Source organism: Embiotoca jacksoni, unplaced genomic scaffold (genome assembly GCF_022577435.1).
Source record: "Embiotoca jacksoni isolate LCO1_2020_lvr unplaced genomic scaffold, fEmbJac1.0.p SCAF_8, whole genome shotgun sequence".
Lineage (NCBI taxonomy): Eukaryota > Metazoa > Chordata > Actinopteri > Embiotocidae > Embiotoca > Embiotoca jacksoni.
Genome location: NW_027185436.1, coordinates 19,959,017 through 19,984,010, shown reverse-complemented (window position 1 = coordinate 19,984,010; position 24,994 = coordinate 19,959,017). Strand labels below are relative to the sequence as shown.

At 42.3% G+C, this 24,994-nt stretch overlaps 3 protein-coding genes across 6 annotated transcripts; 1 reads left to right on the top strand and 2 right to left on the bottom strand.

The window, feature by feature from the left end:
* Positions 1-427: 427 nt before the first annotated feature.
* Positions 428-8,338, bottom strand: cabp1a (calcium binding protein 1a). 3 transcript variants are annotated; one of them, XM_069138803.1, is made up of 8 exons: positions 7,418-8,338; positions 4,043-4,228; positions 2,418-2,448; positions 2,040-2,183; positions 1,843-1,952; positions 1,675-1,749; positions 1,512-1,584; positions 428-1,427 (listed from the first exon to the last, which is right to left on the bottom strand). In XM_069138803.1, the coding sequence occupies exons 1-8, from the start codon at positions 8,138-8,140 to the stop codon at positions 1,402-1,404; spliced, it is 1,368 nt and encodes a 455-aa protein (XP_068994904.1). In that variant the 5' UTR covers positions 8,141-8,338; the 3' UTR covers positions 428-1,401. The 3 variants fall into 3 exon arrangements, with proteins under 3 accessions (XP_068994904.1, XP_068994905.1, XP_068994906.1); XM_069138804.1 differs by having other exon boundaries at positions 4,043-4,219; XM_069138805.1 differs by lacking the exon at positions 4,043-4,228 and having other exon boundaries at positions 431-1,427; positions 7,418-8,335.
* A 1,249-nt stretch (positions 8,339-9,587) lies between these two features.
* On the bottom strand, positions 9,588-15,681 carry asphd2 (aspartate beta-hydroxylase domain containing 2). 2 transcript variants are annotated; one of them, XM_069138312.1, is made up of 4 exons: positions 15,388-15,681; positions 13,026-14,228; positions 12,458-12,571; positions 9,588-12,274 (listed from the first exon to the last, which is right to left on the bottom strand). In XM_069138312.1, exons 2-4 carry the CDS (start codon positions 13,888-13,890, stop codon positions 12,144-12,146), a joined length of 1,110 nt encoding a protein of 369 aa, XP_068994413.1. In that variant the 5' UTR covers positions 13,891-14,228; positions 15,388-15,681; the 3' UTR covers positions 9,588-12,143. The 2 variants fall into 2 exon arrangements, with proteins under 2 accessions (XP_068994413.1, XP_068994414.1); XM_069138313.1 differs by having other exon boundaries at positions 15,392-15,681.
* A 1,608-nt stretch (positions 15,682-17,289) lies between these two features.
* On the top strand, positions 17,290-24,784 carry ggt5a (gamma-glutamyltransferase 5a). The gene is made up of 12 exons (XM_069139103.1): positions 17,290-17,574; positions 17,991-18,118; positions 18,225-18,320; positions 18,947-19,133; positions 19,221-19,381; positions 19,612-19,758; positions 19,976-20,106; positions 21,465-21,649; positions 21,951-22,042; positions 23,249-23,355; positions 23,538-23,648; positions 23,736-24,784. The coding sequence occupies exons 1-12, from the start codon at positions 17,408-17,410 to the stop codon at positions 23,880-23,882; spliced, it is 1,659 nt and encodes a 552-aa protein (XP_068995204.1). The 5' UTR covers positions 17,290-17,407; the 3' UTR covers positions 23,883-24,784.
* The last annotated feature ends 210 nt before the right edge of the window (positions 24,785-24,994 follow it).

Below are 24,994 nucleotides of genomic sequence, written 5' to 3'. Positions count from 1 at the left end.
CCGAAGGTTCACCTTCCAACAAGACAATGACCCTAAGCACACAGCTAAAATAACAAAGGAGTGGCTTCGGAACAACTCTGACCATTCTTGACTGGCCCAGCCAGAGCCCTGACCTAAACCCAATTGAGCATCTCTGGAGAGACCTGAAAATGGCTGTCCACCAACGTTCACCATCCAACCTGACGGAACTCGAGAGGATCTGCAAGGAAGAATGGCAGAGGATCCCCAAATCCAGGTGTGAAAAGCTTGTTGCATCATTCCCAAGAAGACTCATGGCTGTACTAGCTCAAAAGGGTGCTTCTACTCAATACTGAGCAAAGGGTCTGAATACTTATGACTATGTGATATTTCAGTTTTTCTTTTTTAATAAATTTGCACAAATTTCTACATTTCTGTTTTTTTCTGTCAAGATGGGGTGCTGAGTGTACATTAATGAGAAATAAAATGAACTTTTTTAATTTTAGCAAATGGCTGCAATGAAACAAAGAGTGAAAAATTTAAAGGGGTCTGAATACTTTCCGTACCCACTGTATGTTACTCTAACGATGTAATCTCAGACAGGGCAAACATTTTTTTTTTTTTTTAAAAACAGACATGTCTGGTTTCCAAAGCTAGATTACGAGTCTGGAGATGCTCTGTTTGTGTGGTTGAGCACTTTGGTTCTCTAGATTTAAGCTTTGAAAGAGCTGTACATCTTATCATATTGTAAATGTTTCCACTGCCCTTGATCTAAGACGAGTGAATAACATACATGAAAGGCATCAGTTCTTGTTAACGTCGGGGATCTCCTTCGTCGCTGCATGTCAGACAGTGATGCTTTTTATCAGACAGGACTGGCACAGAGAAAAATCACAGATGGCCACACAGTTGCAATACAGGTGTGATACTGCCACATGGGTTCTTGGTGGAGTACCAAGGTCAAACTTACAGTTTCTAATACAACACAGACTGTGTGAGTATATAGTGTAATCTTCAACAGTGCACTGATCCTTTACATCTTTTCTACAGACATTCGATGAAACAGTCTGATGTTGTTGTACATCAAAGGCGACATTTTGCAAGACACTTGATTATACCATGTAGAGGATGAGACGGGACACCAGCAATCTATCCACACAGGAAGTTATTTAGTGAGAGTTAAAGTGCAAAAAACATAAATTAGACAATCATCAGCTAGGCTACAGCAAATTCTGCCTCAGTTGAACTGGAGACTTTTCAGGAAGAACACTTATTGATTGAAACTGTGAGGTGACTCCTCGCTCTGTAACATTCAAGGAGTTTTAATTCCAGTGTCACTCAGATTTGCATGGCTCAGAAGTTCTCAGCATGTCCTTCTGTTGTACTTGGTCTAGTGTAGAGATGGACATAGCTTCACATTCAGGACCGATCAGTTTCATGATCTTAGCGAGACATCATTCGTACAAACTCTGCAAAGAGAGGAGGAGGATGACAGAGTGTAAAAATAGTACCACGCTCTACAGTTTACAGTAAATTTGTGGAAGCTGTTTTACCTTCAAAGTCAACAAGTCCATCACCATTCAAGTCTACATCCCGTAAGATATCTTCTACTTCCTTTAGACCAACCTGGAAAAATCAGGTTGGCAGAAGTCAGACACACAGTGTCTATCATTCAAGAACAGTTTAGAGGCTGTTTTGTCTTTATTAAAGTCTTACTTGTTGGCCCAACAGCTTTATCATTGCATCTCGGAGCTCAGATGTACTTATGGCGCCATCGCCATTAGTGTCGAACTGAGAACAACAAGCAGAGGAGCAATATTAAAAAAATAAAAAAATAAAAAAATAAAATAAAATATAAAAAAAATGGAATCCAGACACTCTCACCTCCCTAAAGGCCTCTTTTAACTCTTTAATTCCAATCATGTCTGCAGTTTCAGCGAGGAGTTTCGGTCCCATCAGCTCTACAAAATCCTCAAAATCAACATGGCCTCCCACTAAAAAAAAGAGAACAGAATTTCAAACCTTTAATACAAATACAGTTATAAAAATGACATAAATATAGAAGAGATTTATGTCCTTACAGTTCATGTTTATCTGTTGGCTGAGTTCTATCAGCTCCATTTCAGTGGGCATGTATCCCATGGTCCTCATACAGTTTCCTAGATCTTTGCAGCTGATGAAACCGTCCTTGTCCTTGTCGAACTCTTTGAAAGCGTCTCGTAGCTCTGATTAAACAACAGTAGCACATATCCTTTTAGAAATTGAGTTGCATTTCTTGCCTTTTCTTACATGTTGTTTGTACTAATAAATACAGATTCTGGCATCAAATGTCAATTCACATGTTCGTTCAATTCGACTTCAACACCCTTTGTTGTTTAGTCATGTTAAAATAAAGTCCATTTTGTTTGAGTCATTAAGTTCAGTAAAGAAACTAAAAATGTATGAAATAAAAGACGTACCGTCCATTTCTTCTGGCCGCAGCTCTCTGTCCTATTAGAAAAAAACATTTAATTGTTGGTCAGTAAAAAAACAAATTCACGACACATAAGAAAAACATCAATATGATGATGATTATTCATCATAACAAATACTCTTTTGTATTTGAGCTTTAATGCAAACATACCGCTGACAACGCTGTGACTTGAGTGATGGCCAAATCTAAATCGGCACTTCTCTCCATAACAATTCTCGGCTGTCTTGCGAACCTCAACTAACAGTAAAAGATGTCAACAGCAAACTGAAATGATCTCACATCGTGATGATAGAACTTCGAAGTATCAACATGTCGATCCCGATCAAACATGACTGGAAACCATAACCCTGGAGTTCACAGAAGAATGTGACTGTTTCTATTTTTTTCAGCGCTTGCTTACAATAAACGCAACCTTTAAAGGACAGACAGGGAGGGAGACATAACCCAGAGCCCTTCAGGGGTTAACAGCAGGATAAGTAAGAAGTGTAAACACAACACTGAGTGCTGACATCAGGCCCAGAAGAACTATCTGACCGGAACCACTGACACAGAAAACACAGCCGGCACATGAGCCCAAAGAAGCAGCCGACCCAACACCGATGCACGCACAGTGGTGTCAGCCCTTTTTCTGTCAATCCATCAACCATCACTGGCTACGCTGACATGTCTGATCAATTCATACTGTGCTGTTTTCACTGACACATCAAAAATCAATAAAAGCACAAAATCTAAAAGCTGCTCACTCTTTTCATGCAAATCACCACCATCACCAGTTACCACAGTGAATACAAGGACACACAGTATATGAGCTGTGGATTTGTGCAGACGGTGTGATAACTGAGTATCACAAGTGTTCTTAAACAAATAGTTTGACCTTTTGGGAATGCTTATTCACTTTCCTGCTGAGACAGGAGAATATTGATAAGACTGTGGTAGAGATAATAACGTGGTAAATATGAAGCCACAACCAGCAGCCAGTTAGCTTAGCGTAGCACAAACAGTGAAAACTGGAGGAAAGAGCTGGCGTAGCTTTGTCATCAGCTTTTCTAAAACACCCCTTTAAACCAAAACATACTGTTTTTATTGTCCTTTTGTATGGATTAAGCAAACAAACTATAAAATGATGCTGGCCCCGTTGGACGGGGACATGCTTGCTGTTTGTCCAGTCTTGGCTCTAAGCTGACCAATTTCTGGTTTCAACTACATATCTAACTGACTGACATGAGAGTAGGATAAATCCTCTCAAAACGCTCTGATAAGAAGCAGCATATTGAGCTTATTTCCCAAAATGTCACAATATTCATTACATATTTTGCACGTTCACTGCACAAGTCAAGGCACAAAGTAAAGTTTAACCTTTGACCTTTATAAGTCTGAAAGGTTAGCTGGTGTAACAAATGTTAGGACTGCAGTTGGGTTCATGGGTGTTGCATTTATTTTTATTTTCATGAATTTTCCACAGTAGAGTTTTCATAGCTGACAAGATACCAATCAACAGATGATAAACAGAGTTTCTACAACCTCATGGTGAAAGTTGCTACTCCAGCCTGCTGATATTAAAATAGATAAAAAAAAGAAAAAAAAAAAGGGTGTTTGTCCAGACTTACGTACAGCCTGCCTGCACTGTGCCACGCCTTTACTCAGGAAGACACAGGTTTGTCCCAGTATGTTGCTCACGAGAACGCAGTTTTGTGTCATGGAAACAATGGAGTCCTGATAAGGCCCAAGATACCCTGACTGGCCCATCTCCTGACAGGACAGCACCACTCTGAGTCTCCTCTCAGCATCCTGGAGCATCTTTCCAGAGGGGCGCAGAGACAGAAAGCAATGGAATAAAGATACACGATGAGAGAGGGTTTGTGACTGTTGACTTACTTTATTCTATCAAAATGGCAATATATTAAATGCTTAGACACAAGTGTGCTTAATACACAAACACTGTAACAGTTGAGCATTTGTGTTGTATGAGAGAGAAACAATGTTGAAAATATGAAAACATGGCAGAAAGGTAAACTGCATCAATAAAACAGCATGTTGCCAACTTTCCACTCATTGTTCATAACAGTTTACTTGCCACTTTGTACAGACTGGCACCTCACACCTATACACGGTCACAGGAACAGTAAACACACTGAGACGCAGAGAAAAGGCGAGCTAAAGCGCTGGGGAACAGGCCATGTGTTGTGATCACAAAAGGCATTATGGTCAGAGGACATGCAGTTATTTTTCGGGAATAGTTCCTGTTATACACTAAAGGCCTTCTAAAGTCTAAAACTATGAAGTACACTTCCAGAGCCAAACACAAACAGTGCAGTGGAACAATACATTTTCATATTCTTAATTTAAAATGAGAATAGCCATGAAACATACTGATTTAGACTATTTTTGTGTGTTATAAAAAAAAAACATGGCTGTTTACAGTGCGATTTGCATTTTGAGCAGAACTGAAACCAACTGTTGAAAACTTTGCCAAGATATAAACAACATTTCTGAGAGTACCACAATCCTGTCCGTTTTCATTTAACAGCATTAGTTTCAGATGCACCACAAAAAAAACCCATCAAAACAACCTGGGACACTCAGAGTGTAATAGTGCAACACACTGAAGACAGTCTTACCGTTCTCAGAGGCCAGTGTAAGCAGTTTCCCATACCAAAGTACAAAAGAGGCAGTGAAAAGGACCATGAGGACTTTATCCCCGTTAAGTTGGCAGTTTGGGTTTTTAGAGGAGCGCAAAGTGTGGTTTCAGCAAGACCCATGAAGACTGGGGTGCTAACCTGTGCCTATACAGCTGAAAAAAAACCAACAGTGAAGTTCACTGTACGACACTTTCTGGAGTAAATGAATGTAGCAAGAGTAAGAGCGCCAATGTAAGAGAGTGATGAGAGTAGAGAGTGAAAAGAGTAGAGAGTAGAGAGTAGAGAGGGGGAGAGTGTGGAGAGGAGGGAGAAGAACTAAAAGGGTGAGAAAATAAATAAGAGAGGGAAGTGGACCAAGACATAAACTGTATTATGCCTATTAAAGGAAAAGAGACGCCTAGGAGATATTTCACCTGGATGTCACACTGACCAAACTGTTGGTTATTCTAACAGCGCAGACAATTCAGCAAAGGTACCAAACATCAGAACAAACAAGAGAAATGGATTAAGGGTTTCCAGCTATCCTCCAGAAAATATACAGTACTATCAACAAATGTGCAGCCGACGAGGAACCTTTTTACGTATGGGTCGCACACATGCTGTGTGGCGTTTGCTCTTTCTGGACTGTGAAAATCTCTACCAGGCAAGTTTAAAAGAACACTGTGTGATGACCCATTTCCAGCCCTGCTGTCCTCCTCACCTGCACTCTCAAGCACTGGAATAATTTGTCAGTTTGCAACCTCGAGATTGCATTTGAATTCATATATCTCTCTGCATGTGCCTTTTGTTTTTCCTGCTTTCCACCCCCACACATCCTCCTCTGCCCTCTGCAGGCAAAGACAAGGTCACCTTAAACTACAGCAGCCTAATGGCACCAAAGAGAAACACATAAAAACTGTGAGAGGCAGGAATACAGTTAGTCTAGCTGTTGCTGTGAAATTCAGATGAACAAGCAAGAAGCAGGCCTAAAAAAAAAAAGCGTTGTTTTTTTCTCCGCATTGTGGATTTGGCTCCCTTCAAGACAGATTTCAAACAATTCTCATCCACAGCTACCTGATCACAGTCTGCTCAGGTGTATTTCCGTTCTGACCAGTTAAACCCATACCTGCAGACACAGCAGTGAAAATCATATTTACTTTGAATGTATTGTTCAGACTTAACATGCCAAAGGCAACGTGAGTATCTCTCAAACCGTGCGTTACATTTCTGCCCGTCATTGAACTCCTCACCATCCACAGTAGCTGCCTCATCAAAGATCTTTTTCAGGTCACACTAATGTTTTCACAGAACTGCTCGCAGACTGACTCATGGGTTATTTGTAGAAATGGCTTTTATACTATACGGGAAGATGTTTCTCTTGCAGCCACAAAGGATGATCTCTGTTCCCATCCTGAGCCTATTTTACCACTGAGAGCTTCCTGTTTCAACGGCATATGTGAGTCACCTGATTCATGATCTGAGTGAAATTCAAACCCCAATCACGGAAGTAAATAAACTCTGACTTCTGTGAAGGAGACCAAGAAAAGCCCCCCAACAAACAACATTATCAGTCGTTGAAGCAGCAAGCTGGAGCTTTGTGAGGATTCTCAATGTTCAAACTGAAGCTGGTTGTGTTTACAGAGCCCAAATTATGCAAAAGTGCAGCACCCGTAAGAATCCATCCAAGCATACATAAGGCTGAACTCCTTTCATTTGTATAAATAGATTCATGCTCAAAATAGATCCTCCATCACCACCAGCAGAAACATCAACGTGATTTCCTTCAAACACAAAACACAATCACTGCAGCGTTCCTGATTGGATGATGCAGCAGCAGAAGTATAACATTTTTTTGTGCTTTTGACCAAATACACATCAGCACATCAAAGAGTTCCATCTCTTTGATATGGGGCTTTTTATCACATCAACATAAATAAGAAAAGGGGCTACCTGATTGTGAAAGTCTGAAGGAGGTAGTGCTGTATTTACAAATTACATAAGAAATAAATGCGTTTATGCTTTTCCATGTAAAAATCTGTGCAGTAATGACAGTGTTTGCAGACAGCATCACAGCACATTAACGGTATATTGATTCAGGACGTCAGTGGAGCCAGAAGCACAAGTTAACCACTTCATATCTGCATTTAAATCATAACAAGGCTTTTTGTTTTGTTTTGCATATTCTTTTAGATAAAGTCTGAATCACTAAAGACATGTATGGTGTTATTTATATCCATTGAGAAACCTCCAGTCCCCTTAAACAGGCATTAAGTTTTACATAAGATTTAGGTTTGGTTTGTCACTGTCAAAGCTTGTCAGGTGTTTTAATTCAGACCAAACTTAATTTCTCTATATTTCAGGGCCTTACCTGGCCAAAGAGGGAATTGAGGATGGTGCGTAAATTGATATCGGATGCAGAGGAAGCAGCACTGGACCTCCGAGAGCGACGAGAGGACCTGCTGGACAGCGGGACCAGGGAGCTAGAGGACGGGGATGGACTGCTGACCTGACCACCGCTATTGGCCCCACTGGCCCCTTTATGGTCCCTCGGCTCGCAGAGGGGAGTCCTGTCGTCGTTGCTATCCGACAGAGAGGGCACCCTGGGGACCGGGCGGGGGTGACAGCGGCGGGGATGCTCAGGTTCAGGTGTTCCTGCTGCCGGCGGACGGTCCTCTCGGTCGTGCTTCCTGCGGTGGTGGCGGTGTGTGGGTTTGGACGTCCTGCTGCGCTCCCTCAAACCTCGGCCTGCCTCGCCGTTTGGCTCTGGCGGAACGGGAACTTGGCTGTGAGGAGCATGTGACTTGCACTTGCCCCGAGTGGCTGCATCATTACTACTGTCCTGGCTGCCGGCGAGGGTGGGATGGCAAAGGGGTCTCCGGGCACTGATGTCGCATTCGGCCGACCAGAAGGACTCCTCGGCTTTGCTGCTGCTCTGGAGTGCGGCGGGACGGTGGTGATGCTGGTGCGGGTGGTGATGCTGACTTCTCCGGCTCTCTGCTGTGTGCTCGGGGAGGTGTGTCGGTCTCCTCGCCGCCGAGGATGATTTCAGTAAAGAGGTTGTGGAATCAGATTTTGGGAAGGAGGCGCTCATTGCGGCGGATCTGGTCTGGTCCGTCTCGGCGGGATGTTCGTCGACATCATTTGCTGTTTTCTCTCCATGGTCGACCCATATTCTCCAGCAGATCCTACCAGCGTTAAATTGAGCTACATTTCACCACCTGATTGCTGTGCGGCAGCGCGGACGGAGCGCGCATACACAACGAAACAGAGCGGCACTCACGTCGATGCGGAGCGCGTCACCTTTTCATTGATGTGAGTGTTTGTCTCGGGCACCGTGGCAGTAGCGTGGGTGTGAACGGTAGTAAGAAAAAAAAAACACCGGTCTGCAAACTTTTCCATGACAGAGTAAAGATAAAATTAGATTAGAAACTCAGAGCTAATAAAGTGATCCACAATTATCATAAGAAGTCGGCTATAATTCATTGGTCTGTGGAATAATCCAATAATATAAATTTGGACACTAAAATAACAGCTCTGTCTCCTTTTTTTTTTAGTACTCACCTGCATTTGAATGAAAAGTGTGTCTAATTATTTTGTCTGGGGACCATGTACATCTCCATCAGCTGCATCTAAGGACCCTGCTGATCTCCATCCATCAGCCCACACAGCTCCAGATTAGATACATTTTATTACATTTCTGAACCTATACATGCTCATTATTCAAAAAAAAAAATGAGTCAGTGGTATTAATGCTCATTGCTCTAAGAATAATCCTATTGTGCATACACTGTACATGTTTATTTAAATTGGTCTTCCCTCGCAGTGTTTTTGCTCCTCTTTGAGCCCACACAGAGCTTATTTCACAGGTTTGGCATTAGTAGTGTACTAATCACTTCGGTAATAATAACTATTCAAGAACTGGGACAGGAACATAATTCTGTGCCCATAAAATGCGCAGCTTATGCAAGTGGTCTATCCGATCAGCCTCTCATTTACTGGTGCCTTCCACCACCAGTGCTTCAGGCCCACATGTGAAACACCTGTTGAGAAGAGGCAAAGATTGCATCGTGAAGGAAACCGATTTGTGTTGGAAACCCTCTTTCTACAGAGAAAGCATTACCTTGTTTGTATATTTTTTTATGAACCCACGGGTAATGACGCCATTACTGCTTTCATTTGAAATGCATTATTGCCTCAGAGTTTTAGTGCTTCATATCCCCTGGAGGCAACACAGGTCTGACAGGAAATAAATGCTGTTATAATGAGAAAACAGAGCAGTGACAACATCACTGGACCGCTACGCCTCCTTGTGTCACGACTATAAAACTGCATCTGGATGAGATGAGGTGCCACAGATTGTTTTGTCCGTTTGCTTTATATAGTTTAGTATTAGAAGTGGGTGATCAATACTAGAGTGGCGCTTCCACTGAAGACTTTATTCTCCTGGAAAGCTTCCTTCAGCAGAATGTAGTAGAGGGAATGCACACGCAGTGAATCTGTGAGGTTTGTGTAAAAGTGAGATTTCTGACACCAGCTGGTTAAATAAGATACTCGACCATTTATTAAATGTACAGAAATACTGTTCAAAATCCACACAAGAATGTGTTAAAGCACAAATCCTTAATCCAAGTGTAAACAAAAAGGTTGCCCCATCACTGTATATGTAAAGCAAATACTTTGGGAATGACAGTTTTCATATATCCTAAGGTGAATTAACAGCACTCTTTGATCTTGAACCTAATTACAGACAGCTCAATGTGAGTGTCAGTGTCATCCAATGATGTAAACAGCTCCTAAATGATCTTTATAAACATTAGAACTGAATAGATATTGAACAGCAATGAGCTATTAAAGCTGTGGAAGATTAATTTTCATTACGTTTTAGACATATCCGTGAGGTGGTGTAGAATAATCAGGGATTGTGGCTTTAATAATGGACCGTATGGTGCTGCAAAACTGCAGTGATTAAAAGAAAAAAAACATTACAGAACAACAGAGATAGTACTTCATAAACATTGTACAGAATTTACAAATTTAATCTATCAAAATGATGTCGTGGTTGGTTTTCCGAAACGGAGAATGAAATGCAATCACTTTAGCTATAAATCAGGACAACACAATAGTTAAAGCATTGAAGACAATCATTTCAAAACATCTCAGACCATTCAACTTTTTCTTTTTTTTTTGTAACCGCACTCATATTTACAGAAGTACAAACCTGATATCAAATGCAACCAAGTTACAAGAATTTAGTAAATTTCTTTTACTAAAAACACTTCATCTCCAGTTTTATAGCACAGGCCGACTCACGCAAAGTGACCTAAAAATGTGCTTATCTAACCATGTCTTGTGAAAGCAGGACTGATTCTCAAAGGGGAGCACAATTGAACCACCACACTGGCAGGAGTCGGGACAGAGACATTAGCGGCATCTGTAAACATTCAAATCATGATCGACATTGGACCTCAGTTACCAAATCACACAAGGATAAATCACTTCGCTGTAATACTGATAAGCAAAAGAAAAGTTATTTATAACTATTATAACATGAAGCATTATATTTATCTTTACACTGAATATCTATATAACAGTTGCCAATTCAGTCACAATGCTACAGAATCCCAACAGGGGATCATGTAAGTAACCCAACTCAAAATTAGATGTAAAGAAGGATCCGGCATTATTTAATGTGGTAATCAGAACCTTTTGTAGGCCAACTTGCAATAATTCATTTATTTGATCATTAATTATGCTGTGGTTTTATATAAATTATAACAGGCATTACAATAACGACATTATGTCATCATGCTGTGAGCAGAAGAGTGTCCAGTCCTTCATAACAATGTAAAAAGTCTCAAAGTTAAATGTGAAAGTGAGTTTTTCAAATGAAACTTGCGCAAACATCATCACAAATGTGTCTTGGCTTGATTCAAAATTGTAGTGGATGTGTTGAGAAATATAAAAGGTTGAATTACCAAATTATTTTTAGCCCTTGTAGAAATGTATGTTGGTGTAACATGTCGTTGTGTGCCTTTCTAAAGGCCTGGGACGACCCGGTGTCACGACAAAGCCTGTAATACATCCGACAGTCCACTAGAGGACATCGTGAAAACAAAACCACATGGTTAGGTTTAGGAGAAAAATAACACGTGGTTATGGTTAGGCACCAAAACTACGTTGCTTTAAAGAAATCAAGTCCACTTTCTCGCAGACTCCAACCTTGGCCTCCTGGGTGAAAGCCAGCGACTTATGCCACCGGACTTCACCTCTTGCCTCCTTACTGCCTTTGTATTTTCTCAAATGACCTCCATAGCATGACGCTCATCAAATGACCTATGTCACACCTCTTGTGACGTGCATCTAATTTTCACGTTGCAGCGATGAAAACTGCCACAAAAACTGCCACAAAAACAAGCTACTCTCTAGTGGACTGGCAGGTGTATTACACATTACATTTGCCGTGATACTGATCTGCCTGGGAAGATGATGGGGCTCATAAACGCTTACTCAGTGACTCCACTTCATTTTTTAGCTAATAGAATGGGTTGGCCAATATGGATCTATATATGCTGTGAAGCATAACAGCAACAGAGTGACACGTTATTTTTTATTTTATAATATCACACGAGTAATGTACTTTGTTCTCTATCAGCATACCGTTGAACTGTTTTAGGTAACTACTGAAATAAAAGTGACACAAGCTGTGTGGAGAATCTTGGCTCCAGAAATTGGCCCAAAGTTAGAGAAAATGGAAATGCAGGAAAATATATTTGGTGAGAACTTATTGCTGGGCAACATTTTTGCTGTTCAGTCACATCGCTCATTGATATGCAAAAAAAAAAAAAAAGCAAGTATTTGCTTTTAAGTATAGCTGCATTTTACAACTATAGAGGCAAAAACGCGATTGATAAAAGAGGCCCAATGTTTGGTCATTTGCTAAGAAGAGTTATGAGTAATACTGTATGAGCCGAAAAATATGTACACAGTGAATGTGAGGGCTGGTCTGGAGGCAGAAAAAGAGTTGCTCCCCAATCTTACAGAAACTTCCCTAAATGCCATCCGTGTCTTGCTTGGACATGGTTTCTTACTTACACCTATTTCCCGTCCTTGTCCTCTAAACGGCCTGGAGTAAAAATGTAGTCCAAGGCTTGTCTCTCGGCGGCGGCCACGTTGGGGTGCCACAGGTCCACCATGAAGACCACCCTGGGGCCGTCCTCCGCGCCGCCTGCACACGGGGAAAAAGCAAAGATCAAGAACACCATTTTGTCATTGAACTGAAACCCAGACAGACTCTTACTGAAAAGGCTCTCCTTTTTCCTTGGCTATTGGATTATACCACTTTTCGGTCAATCCAGGAAGAAAAAAATGGCACAGTGCAAGAAAAGATTCAATTTTAATCCCTTCTTACCCTCGTGGAAAGCCCTGTGGAGGAAGGAGTCGTCAAACAGCAGACAGCTGCCCTCAGACCAGCACTGTGGCTCTCCACCGACCACGAGCTCACAGGAAGGGGGCACTCTGAGACCTACCACAGAAAAATAACAAGCCCAGCCATACGTCATTAGGAGACTTCAAAAAAACCTGAATTTTAAAGAATTTTGTGCTCTCGGGTGACATTTCCAACACAAACAGCACAGTTCTTAAAGTGCCCCGCATCATTAGTGTACTGTTATAAATCAGACATCCTGCCTACAAACAATAAACATCACTATTTATAGCCATCTCCCAGAGTACAGATGGAAATAAATGAAAGCTCAGGTGCAGTGAAAACAATAGATTTTTAAGCTGCACACAACATTAAAGCCACGTGGCCCCATGACTCAAGAGAATTGAGGACTTCAATCTAAACACCACAGCAGCTGATTCACTGAGCTGCTCCTCCTCTCTGCTTAAATATGCTAATTACTGCAATCATTTTCTCTTGTGTTGAGTTAAATACACGATGAGCCTCGTCAGTTTCAGGTCAGCTAAACTCTTACCCAGGTGGCAGCGCAGCCTGACATTTGTTGGACCGTAATGCTCAGTGATGAGAGCTCCAGGCGTCAGCACGGAGAAGCAGGCGTTTCCAAACACGTTGTTGGCGATGAATGTGCGCAGCTGGCCCAGCACCCTCCAGGCCCGCGGGCATCTCCTGACATTAAGAACCAGAGGGGTGCCTTGGTTGACCAGGTAGTAGGTCCACCATTGCCCGCGAGGAGTGCTGTTGGATTTCCACCCTGGTGGGAGGGAAGAGCCACTGCGGGCTGGAGGTTGGTGGTAGATGCTCTCGAACTCAGCCAGGAGGGCGGGGAAGCTCTGCTCAAGCAGCTCCACGTCGTGTCTCTGCACTTCTCTAGAGAAGAAAGGGGCTGACGGCAGGTCGGGCAGGAAGAAGACCTCCGGCCGCTGGATGGTCGGTCGGCTGTTGAGGTATCGGCCTTGGTCACGGACTCCTTTGTGCACCCTGCCCATACCTGACCAGGTGTATCGCTTGGCGTAATCCTGCAGGCTGTGATAGAGCCTCTGGTTCAGACTCTCTCCGGCGCTGGTACAGCGGAAACACTCCGACGACTGGCAGAAAGCGAAGCCGTTCTGCTCTTCCAGCATGGATCCGTGCTTCCCCTTCCCTCTGCCACGGCAGTCTGAACTCATGAACCCCCCCACCACCCCTCCAATCCGGCCAGACCCGGCCAGATACCTCCCACGCAGAGGGCTGGAGCCGTGCTCGCGACCCACCCTGTAACAATACCACATAAACAGCAGCAGGACACACATGGCTATGGCAAAAGCACAGATCTCACACTCCCTTATAGACTGCATCCCTCCAGCCACCATCTCCCTCACGCTCTCCAGTGACCACTCCATTTCGTCTCGTTCCTGGATTGCTGAATGTGGCAGAAAAACAAAGTGCTGATGAAGGATCCGTTAACGCGTCTTTTCTGGGCTGTGATTGAAAGGGGCCGTAAACCACACGCTGGGTGTTAGAGAGTCTAGTGTCAAGCAGCTCTTATCGCCCCCCCTGATGGAAACAGTCTGCTGATTTGATCTGACACACTTGCTCTTCAGTCCTAACATTTCAGCACTCTGCAACGAGGGAAGGTTTCTCCTTGCATGATGTCTGGCTGTGCGGTATTTGTGCTGCTCCCTCTCTTGTTCTTTCAGACAAATGCAGACAGACACCGCGCCTTAGGGTTATCTGCTCTCTGAAAAACAAAGACAGAAGGAGAGAAAGGGGATAAGAGGAGAGGAGGATGTTGCAACTGACGTGACAACGATGCTGTGATTGATATTAATACTCCAGCCTCTATTTACTGTTAATGCGTTCCTCTGATGGAGATATCTCCACACGTTGCTTTGTGTATGTGAAACACATCTTCCTCCTCGGAGTTTGACAGCAGATTTTCATCCTGTATTCACCACAAGTAAAACACACCTGCTGGAACTCACCCACGTACTGTGCACTTCAAAAATGACTGCACCCAGTGTACACACACACACACACACACACACACACACACACACACACACACACACACACACACACACACACAGGACAGACTTTCGAATTCAGCTTTCCACACACACCCCTGTACTGCGCTGTATAAAACCATGAGTCATGGGAACATTGCTGCATTTAAAGAAAATCTTTCCTTTTTGTATTTTTTGCGCACCACGCACACACACACACACACACACACGCGCGCAGCAGTGAATTATGTAAACGTAAACAGTGTTGAAACCCACCCACATTTATAATTGGCATTCATAGGTGGCTCAGCAGGAGCTGCATAAATGGATCCTCGAAGGGAGGGAGGAAGGGAGGGAGGGAGGGGGGGCTAGTCTGTGTAATCGTACGCTGTCTAAGTATAAAAACGGGCTGGATTACATGAGTATGATTATATAATGATAATGGACCAGCGGCCAAAGCGCGAGGAGTGCAATGCGTCAACTGTGATCAGAACTCCACGAAGCGCTCTCACCAAAAATGGTCGGGTAAATCCTACTCCAATAGATCCTCCCCTACATCCTGTCTGACAGCATCAAGACGCCCCCGCCCCCACATCCCCCCCCCCACCCACACTCCCGCTGCTTTTAGGACAGACTGACCATCAAACCCAACCATGAAGCCGTGTAAAACACACACCCTGCTTTATTCCTCCAAGCACTCCACTGTCTCCTCGTAATCCGGCCACTAAGGAGCTGCTGCCACCAGGGCCGAGCTGCCACACAAAACTGATGACCAAAATACTGATGAGCTGTAACGTTCAATAAGCAGATCGCAGGCACCGAGCTCGTGTTTCTTTCTCTAAAAGCTACGTGGATGTTTGGTGCGCTGATTCGTGTACAGGTTTGCATCCATACCTACTCAACATTCCTGACTGTGGCCAGTGGAGAGGAGAGGCGCACAGGTGTTTCTCCAGGCGAAGCTGCGCACCACTGCAGTGCAAAAGGTAGACGGATATCACTCGCCAACATCATAGGGTACAGCTCCAAAATGCACAAAAGAAGTCCTAACTGGAATGATGGAGTAAGAGGGGAAAAAAAAAACCAAAAGCTGTCCTACCGACGGGGTTGACTCCCTGTCTGACTGGCTGTGCCGGTCAGCAGCGTCGGAAGGACTTCAGATAATATTGATGTAAATACTGAGCTCCACCAGGAAAGCCACCCAGCGTCAAGCACCCAAAGGAATATGCAATGACATTTCCGGTCGCACCTTTCAAAATAAATGTCCCAGCGAGGAGGAGTTTGAAATAAATTGAGTGCCTTTCATGCAGGCTTCCTGTCAAATACAGGTATTTGTCCCATAAATCAGACTTTCAAATGGTCCCTCAACAACCACAGGTGACTCTACTTTTTTTTTCAAAGGCTGAGAAGTAGCTACACTTTACGACAAGTAAACTGATTATAATGTGTAAAATGGGTGGCATTTCCCGCCAAGCATATTACCAATATTCTCATATTAAAGCATTTGGACAAAAAGATCATTTTTATACTGATAAATCGTTTTTATGCTTACCAGAAAACTTTGCATCACCAAGGATTTGCTTGTAGTTTTACCTGAGCCAAGACAACAACAAAAAAGCCAGAGTTTAGGTTGAGGTTTTGTTAAACTGCTGCACTTGGTGGTCAGAAACCAAACGATGATGTTGCACCTGCCTGCAAAAAAAAAAAAAAAAAAAAAGTAGGTTACAATTTCAAGAGTTATCAGCAAAATGGAAAAGCTACCATAGTAGCTTGGGGAAATTGTTTTACTTTGAAGGCAAGATTAGTTTATATCCGGTTTTGCACTGGTAATCTCTTTGACACTTGACTTGAGCTGTGGACTCTTCCGCATGTCTCACTGCTCGCCCATCGTCTATCGTTTGACATAACCGCGGACAGCATTTCCCAAGATGCACTGCAGCTCGCCTTGCTCCCCCATCCAAAAGCAGTCATAGTTCAGTAGTTTGTTGATGATCGTTTATGACAACAACAAAAAAGTACAGCAGTATGGCCAACAACTTTTCCTTGAAAGGTCGAGTGCAGATTTGACCCCCGGAGACCCCCCCCCCCTCTCCTCTCCCCTCCCACTGGTCTTCAGAGCTGCGCTCCCGGAACCGCTGAGTGTTGAATGGGAATTCTGGTAGAACAAGTACTGCAACATACTTATAACGTTATCAAACCTAACAGGAGAGACTGAAAAGATCACCAATAAAAAAAACAACCCCATCATTGGCAAGTCAAGGCAAATCCTTTAAAATTATATATATGTGGACTTGTTTCTGTGTCGCTGCTCACTTACAATAAGCTCTTTAAACTGATATGTTTGGAGGTTTGTTGGATAAGTTTGGGGACATTTCCCCAAACGTTTTAGTTCCTCAGATGAATCAGAATATTTCGAGAAACGCCTTCCTAAAAACACTGAACAAATGTTTTGTTGTTTGCATTTGTCAGTAGGTTGAAAAACCTGCCACCAGATCAGGTAGTGATAAACAAAGTAAAGTAAAGGTGTTTTGATGCAAGTTCCTGATTATCGGAGTGTATCTGCACTGAGACCGGGCTGTAACCCGGTGAGGGCCACACAGGCGGGACTGCTGCATGTTTTGAGCCCCTCAGACAGCAGGTTATTCAGCGAATTTGTTTTATTTTATTTTTTTTAGTTGTAATCCGAGCGAAACCGAGAGTTGGTTGACACCCCCCCTCTCCTATAATACGATCCAGGGGGGGAGAGGCGGGACCACGGCCGCACGGTGCACGCCCCTCTTGATGGGGTAACCGGGCTCCCAGTCATTCATTCAGTCAGTTAGTCAGTCAGTCAAGTTGAAATGTTTGAGAGGAGATAACTTTTCATGGTCGGATAAAACTTTAATAATCCCCGCGGAGACGCTGAGGAGAAACAGCCATGGCGAGGTCGAAGGCGAAGGTGTACACTTGTTGCGCACTGATGCTGCTCTGCGTGGTGGCTGTAATTGTGTGTATTGCGGTGCTCGTGAGGCGCAAGTGCCCAGATGGCACTTTTTCAAACGCTGCAGTGGCCGCAGACTCCCGGAAATGTTCAGAGGTTGGACGGTGAGTGGCATTTTACACTTTTCATGAAAAAACAACAACAACAAAAAAACAGCAGACTTTGATACGGGCAACGTCCACTGTTTATTTATACGAGTACACTTGAACACGTATTGAAACAATTGCTTAGCCCGCATAACCAGAATGCAAGTACCAACTTATATTTCTATTTCACCACATGTGCTTATAAAACCATATTAGACTATAATAAAGTAAGGTGACCGTGTAAATCTAACAAATATGCTGCGGTGAAATAACTTCATCATCATCATCATCATCATCATCATCATTTCGTAAACAAGGAAACTGCATATGCTTTACGTAACACCAGCCTACGCAAAACATTAGCGTGCCATTTCGCCGGTGTGGAAGATAAGAAAAACACTGGCACGGAAAGTGACAGGAGTGAAATGTTTCAGGGACATCCTCCAGAGAGGCGGCTCGGCGGTAGATGGCGCCATTGCTGCGCTGCTGTGCACCTCCATCATGAACCCGCAGAGTATGGGCATCGGAGGGGGGTCCATCTTCACCGTGATGGACAGCTCTGGTAACCGACTCGTCCATTCCCTCTAATGCAGCAGAACTGTCCTGCTTGGGGGTGGGGGGGGGGGGGGACTCCATGTTAATCGATTAATTTCCAATCTTTTCAAAAGGGAAAGTGAAAATCATTAACTCCAGAGAGACGGCACCAAGAGGGGTGAGATCTGACCTGCTGAAGTCATGCCCCAAGACGTTCCAGCTGCTGGCAGGTAAGTCTGCTGCTCTGGCATGTCTGATTCTTTTGTTGGGAACTTTTCTTGTTTTTCTTGCTGTGTCTTGCTCATCAATTTACAAGCTCCTCTACTTTCCAAGGAATTCAGAGTGGAGTGTAGGATTTACCACATAAGGACACAAAGTTCGAGGATTTACTTTTCTCGTGACAAGAGTCGTAGACCCTGTCAGTCCTTTCTTGGAGATGGAAATGTTTCTTCTTTGTCGTGGTTCCCCCGCAGTAAAGTGTTGATTACATTTTGGGGGCCCGGCAGACTCTACAAGAGCATTGGCAACGAGCTGAGCTCTGAGCCAAGACCACACAGTGCAACAGATTAACTATTAATCTTGTTGCGAAATACACTTCTAAGCCTATTGAAGTAGACAGGAAAGTATGATCTGTAACTAATATAGAGAACGCTGTTTAGTCAGAAAAATCCTTTGTCTAGTGTATGAAATTAGTCAAAAAAATTTAAAGAGCGAAGCTATAAACAATTTGTTAGTGAGAAATAGCTCGAAATAATTCCCAATCTGTTATATTATTGCACGGAAATACTCAAAACTTGACTGACTGTACTTGTTATTCCCGAGTACTGACTATCTCTTCATCCATCCATCCATCCAGGTAGCAAATGGATTGGGGTCCCAGGGGAAATCCGAGGTTATGAAACGGCACACAGGCTTTATGGGAAGTTGCCGTGGTCCACCCTCTTCGAGCCGACCATCCGGCTGGCCAGAGATGGGTTTCCTATCCCTCAAGTCCAAGGTCGATACATCCCGCACATTGACACAAACGAGACGCAGTCACTACGGTACGAAAGTTGCTAACGGCACGACTCCAAAGGCAAGGGGCATAAAAATCAACATGTAACCTTTCTCTCATTGTGTTTGTCTTTCAGGAAGTTATATTCAGATAACAATGGGAACTTGCTGAAGGCCGGCGATGTAATCAAATTTGAGAGACTGGCCGACACTCTGCAGATGATTGCAAATGACGGGGCAGAGGCCTTTTACACTGGAAGAATAGCCAAGGATTTAATCCGTGACTTACAGGAGGCAGGTATTGTCAGACGGGTTTCATCACGCTCCCTTTTCCAACTGTTTTCTGTGTCTGCCTCATACAATGATCCAATTACAAATGAACAAATAAATTGGGCCTGAAAGCACTGCAGCGATCACTCAGACTCTGTGAGCTGCCTGGATCCATTAAAAGTCTCGATTATGAGATCGTTTTTGTTCAGTTTTGCTTAGCAGAACCATCTGTTTGAATGTTTTGTTTTTTTTACTCAGGAGGGACACTCACGCTGCAGGACTTGGCATCGTACAAAGTTACAGTGACGGATGCGTGGGCTGTTTCTTTGGGGGAGTACCAGATGTACATACCCCCGCCCCCCGCAGGAGGAATCATCCTCAGCCTCATCCTCAACATCATGAAAGGTTCCTGCTGGACACAGACTGCAGAACCACCGCTCATCCACACCTTCAAATGACAAAATGAAAGCTCGTCAGACGTCTGTTGAACGGAGACATCCAAACTGAAAATCTGCTGATTGCTGCATACACGTTTTGAACTAAATAATGGTGGTATTCAATAGTCTGTGATACATGCAAGAAAAGGATGTTGGAATTGAAAACAATTGTTTTTTATTTACAGGATATCCCTTGAATTCAGTGCCTCTGACTGGTGAGCAAAAGACGCTGTTTTATCACAACTATGTTGAAGCGTTTAAATTTGCCAATGGATTAAAGAAACACATCAGGGATCCACAGTTCACCTCAGAAAAAGTAAGTATCACAAAATGCTCCAGTGAACATTTGTGCATATTTACACATGCTGTTGCTGCACTCATCAGCTTTATTTTTTTTTTAAGGACATTAGATATGGCTTATAAACAGTGGTGGAAGAAGAATTTAAATCCCTCACTTAAGTAGCAATGAGACAGTATTCAAATACTCTATTGTGAGTGAAAGTCCATCATAGTGTCATAGTTTGACTTCAAGGTAAATGTGTAGAAGTATTATCAGTAAAAAAACATGAATGCACCTATTTTGCAAAATACCAAAAATCTGATTTAAAAAAAACAAAAAAAACAAGTAGGCCTGCCATGACGGTGTCTGATAGATTGCGCGTTTGCGCTCCCTGCGAGGTATTTCGGCTTTCTCTTGCGCACTTGGCACAAGCGGTAGGTGACTGTAGGCAATTCATAACTGCACTAAATAAACTACATTACCCAGGGGGCACTGCAGTTGAGCGTCACTGTCACGTTCTCCCCTGACTGGCTGCTTTTCCTCTGTTGTTGGCCTGGCTTCAAAAGCACACAAAAATAACACAAACAGACAAGTCAGACGATGAAACAGCAGAGAATTAAAATCCAACCAAAAATCCAAAAATCCAACTAAACTAGTACTAAATGCCAGTTGGGAGCATCAAGCTAACGCTAGCACCACTGCTAGAGAACTGTCAAGTGTTTGCTAAATTCATGCCACCGAATAGTCAAATTAAATATTATAAGTAATTGTTTACCTGTTCTGGTGGAGTTCCTCTGAAGTCAGCAAACCGCCCGAATGACGCGACTTCCGGTGTCCGTTTGAGTTAAAAGACCTCCTTTCAAATTAAGAGCGTCGAAATGAATGTCCCCTCAATTAAATAACTTTATTTTGTGATGATAAGTAATATATCCGAGTATCTTTTATTCACCTCAGAATTTCTGTAGTTAATGCTTCATGTTTTGCTGATATGGAGGGATTCACCTACCAATATGTCAATAAAGGGAGTACTGGCCCTTTATATATATTTATATATATATATATACATATATATAATTCAAGGAGCCTACTATTATTACGTCGACCTGAAGTTGACACAAAGTGTATGTAATACATCATAAATCTTGATCACAACTTCTGACATTGAATTTTTCCTCGTTTTCATTTATTTAGAAAAATAATAGCTGTAATATATAAAACAAATAATCGCGTTAGAGAGACAAATAAACAAAAATAGTACAAAAACTGACAGAAAGAGTTAAAAAAGAAATTGGCCGCATGTCCCTTTCAAATTTAGCTTGGATTTAATATTCCTCTCATAATCTGTGGTTTTTTTTGCAATGTTTGTATTTTTAAATGCTTTGTACTTTTCACAGATGGCAAAGAAATTCACAGAGGATAGCTTTGCCAGCTACATACGGAGCTTGATCAGCAGCAGCAAGACGCATGATCTCCAGTATTATAACATCACCCCATATCTGGACAGCATGGGTACCACACATGTGTCTGTGCTGGCTGAAGATGGATCTGCTGTATCTGTCACCAGCACCATCAACCACATGTCAGTATCTGAGGAGTTCTGCTTCACACTTAGAAACCAGCTATCATTTATTATTGTTGGTTTGAAAGTAAGGGATTAATAAAGTTTTAAAAGATTAAGGAACAAGTGTTTTTGTTAAAAGATTGAAAAGAAGTCTCTCCCTTCATAAGACTCCTGTCATCACCAACCAAAACCTCTTCATAACAACAAAGTTAAAAAAAAAAAGCTCATTTTAGAAGGTGCCCTGTGTATCTCTTCCTGAAGGAGTGCAGTGGCGTCACTAGTGTCTGGATACAGTTCATCTAATGTATTTTCTTTACAGATTTGGCTCCAAGATCTTCTCTCCAAGAACTGGAGTCATCCTCAACAACGAGCTGTCCGACTTCTGTGGGAGAGCCGATAGCATCTCTCCTGGTAATCAGATCACCATTTTCTTTTTGCAGTTTGGGATTCTAAGTCATCAGGATAATAGTGAGGATACTTTCAAAAATGATGCCATAAACAGATTGAAATTTCACACAACATGCAGTGAACAGTTAAAGTCATTTGGAATCAGTTGGTGTGACCACCGGTTGCTTTTAAAACGGCACTAGTTCTAGTAAACTTGCATTAAGTTTCATAAGGTAGTTGTCAGGTAGCACCTTCAAGGCAATCCCTGCTCCGGTTGTTTTAGTCGACTCTCTCTCTAAATTCAGTCAAATTGGAACCCAGCTTTGATAAGGTAACGACATTGATATCAAGGTTCTTGTTCTTGAACATACTTCTTCTTTACGCTGTATGTTTGGAGTCACTGTAATTCTGCAGAATGAATCTGGGAACTATCAGATATTTCGCTGATGGTAAAAGAATCTAAACATCTGAAGGATTTTTGCACATTACAGCATTGTCATTCAGAGCATGTTAGCATTTAACTGAAAGCATTGATGTGCCAAAGAACAGGCTGCAAGCATAATATTGACTCTTAGTCTTGTTTCTAATGAGGTATAAAAACAAATTCCCCCAAATATGATTGATTGATTGATTGATTGATTGAGTTCGTTAGTTAGTTAGTTAGTTAGTTAACACCTGAGTTTTCACCACAAATGAACATACTGAAAAAGAGGCAATGGTTCTTAAAGATGGTACAAAGTACCCAGGTTTACTTAAATGATAGCTTCACATTTTTTCAAGTCTATATTAAAACAGGATTCACATATGTGAAACAGTTGTCAGTCGCTTTTTAGTAGAAAAGTTGCTCTATTCCGGCAGACAGGATTTCTTTGTTGATTGGCAGTCAAGGAACAAAGACTATTGTATACTAAAAGAGACTGTGTCTACCTACTTGATTTGTCTAACCCAGCTGGCTGATATTAGATTCGGCTGAACTTTTGAAATATTTCTTTGCACATAGAGGACTGTGGATTTTAATAAGAACCTTTCCTTAAATGTTCACAAGTATTTGATTGCAGATGTCGAACAAATGTAAAAGAAAATGTCAGGGTTGAATAAATGCCCTTCACCCTCTCATTTACATCATTCAGAGGCACTCTCCTGATTGCATTCATAATCATTTCCTTCACATTAATGAGTCTGAATTGTAGCTGTCTGTCTTGTCAATCATGGCTTTTGTTATGTTCACAGGGGAGCAGCCTCCTTCCTCTATGGCCCCCGCTGTGCTGAAGTCTCAGTCCAAGACGCTGGTGATTGGATCGACTGGCGGGGGTATGATCACAACTGGGATGGCCTCGGTACGTATCCATGGCAATCACACTAAGTGCCATTAAGATAAATTGCCGAAGACTAATGCCCCTCACAGTGTCATAGCACAAGTGCTGTTTGCACGAGAGTCTTCACGGTGTCCATAATCCATTCTGTAATCATCACTTTCCCATCTGGCAGACTGCAACGTATTGTTCTACTTCTCCTCCAGGCAATCATGAACCATCTTTGGTTGGGGAAAAACCTAAAGGAGGCAATTGCTGCTCCGGTTGTTTTTGTCGACTCTCAAAATGCAGTCAAGTTTGAGCCCAGCTTTGATAAGGTACTACATTAAGTGTACTTATTTTGGAAAATAACACATCATAGTTCTTTTGCTTTGTCTGAATCTCCTCCCCGGTTTTCCCTTCAGAATGTAATTGAGGCTCTTAGAGCTCTGGGACACAACCAAGGAACAGCAAAGTATTTCTACAATGTGGTTAATGCTGTGGAGAAGGAGGACGGCTGTATCCAGGCAGTGTCAGACGCCAGGAAACTTGGAGAAGCAGCCGGTTACTAAGACCCAGAGTCTGTGACGTTAGATATATGGAATGACTCAAAGGTTACAGACACCTTTCTGCAGTCAGAAAAATCACCAAATCTGCAACAGGTGGTGTTTGTCCTGCTGGAAAATCATTGAACAAGACTCTGAAAAACAGGCTTCTCCAGCCTGCATTAACAGCACTGACTGTACATGAGGAAACAACAGCCCTCATCTGTGACTGTATCTGACCTTTTGTGACCTTCTGTTCAGCTTGTTTTGCCATTTCTTACATGTTTCTGATGTAAAACTCAGGACAATACTGATCAATGCCATCACATAAGTGACATATTAGTGCATTAATTTTAATATCTGAGACATAAACATGTAGCAGGCTATTTTAGTGTAGTTAAAAAACTTGTTTATATCTGGTATTATCTGGCATTCATACTTGTACTTGAGTTATTCTTTTACCTTTTGTATACGAGCTGAATATAATATAAATTTTGTAAATGAAATATGGATATTATTTGGAATATTCAAATAAAATATTGCATATTCCCTTTTTTACATGCTTTGCATGATGAATATTGTTAAAACATCCGAAAACATCCTAAATGCTGTTTTTAAGGATGCAAATTTTCTGCAGGAAACATGTGAACTGTCTATACTTAGAAGGACAATTATCACAAGCAGGTTAAAAAAAAAAAAAAGATTTTATAAAATGCTTTTTATAGAAACATGGATAATCTCTCATAATATGGGCCATTTTTAAATATATTTATGAAGCAGGTAAGAAAGTGCTTGAAATGGACTTCACATGTTTTTTAAGGTTTTAAGTCACAAAGGAGGAGGAATAACTGGATGAAGAGATAAATCACAAGTATAGCTAATAAAAAGAGAATATGTAAAAGGACAAAAAAATAAATATATAAATTTTGGTAGCAGTGTGAGTTCTTTTTGGATGCACTAAAATGACCCTCAGCTGGTCAGCCAGTCCCTTTAACCTGAGGTCACTGCTGTTGAAATCTGCTCTGTAAATCCATTCCTTTGCTCCACAATGTATTCTGCATGCTACGCATGACTTATTCGTGCTGTTTTTCATAAATAATTTTTCATTTTTGTGCCAGAGCAGGCAGTAGCTGGAGCAC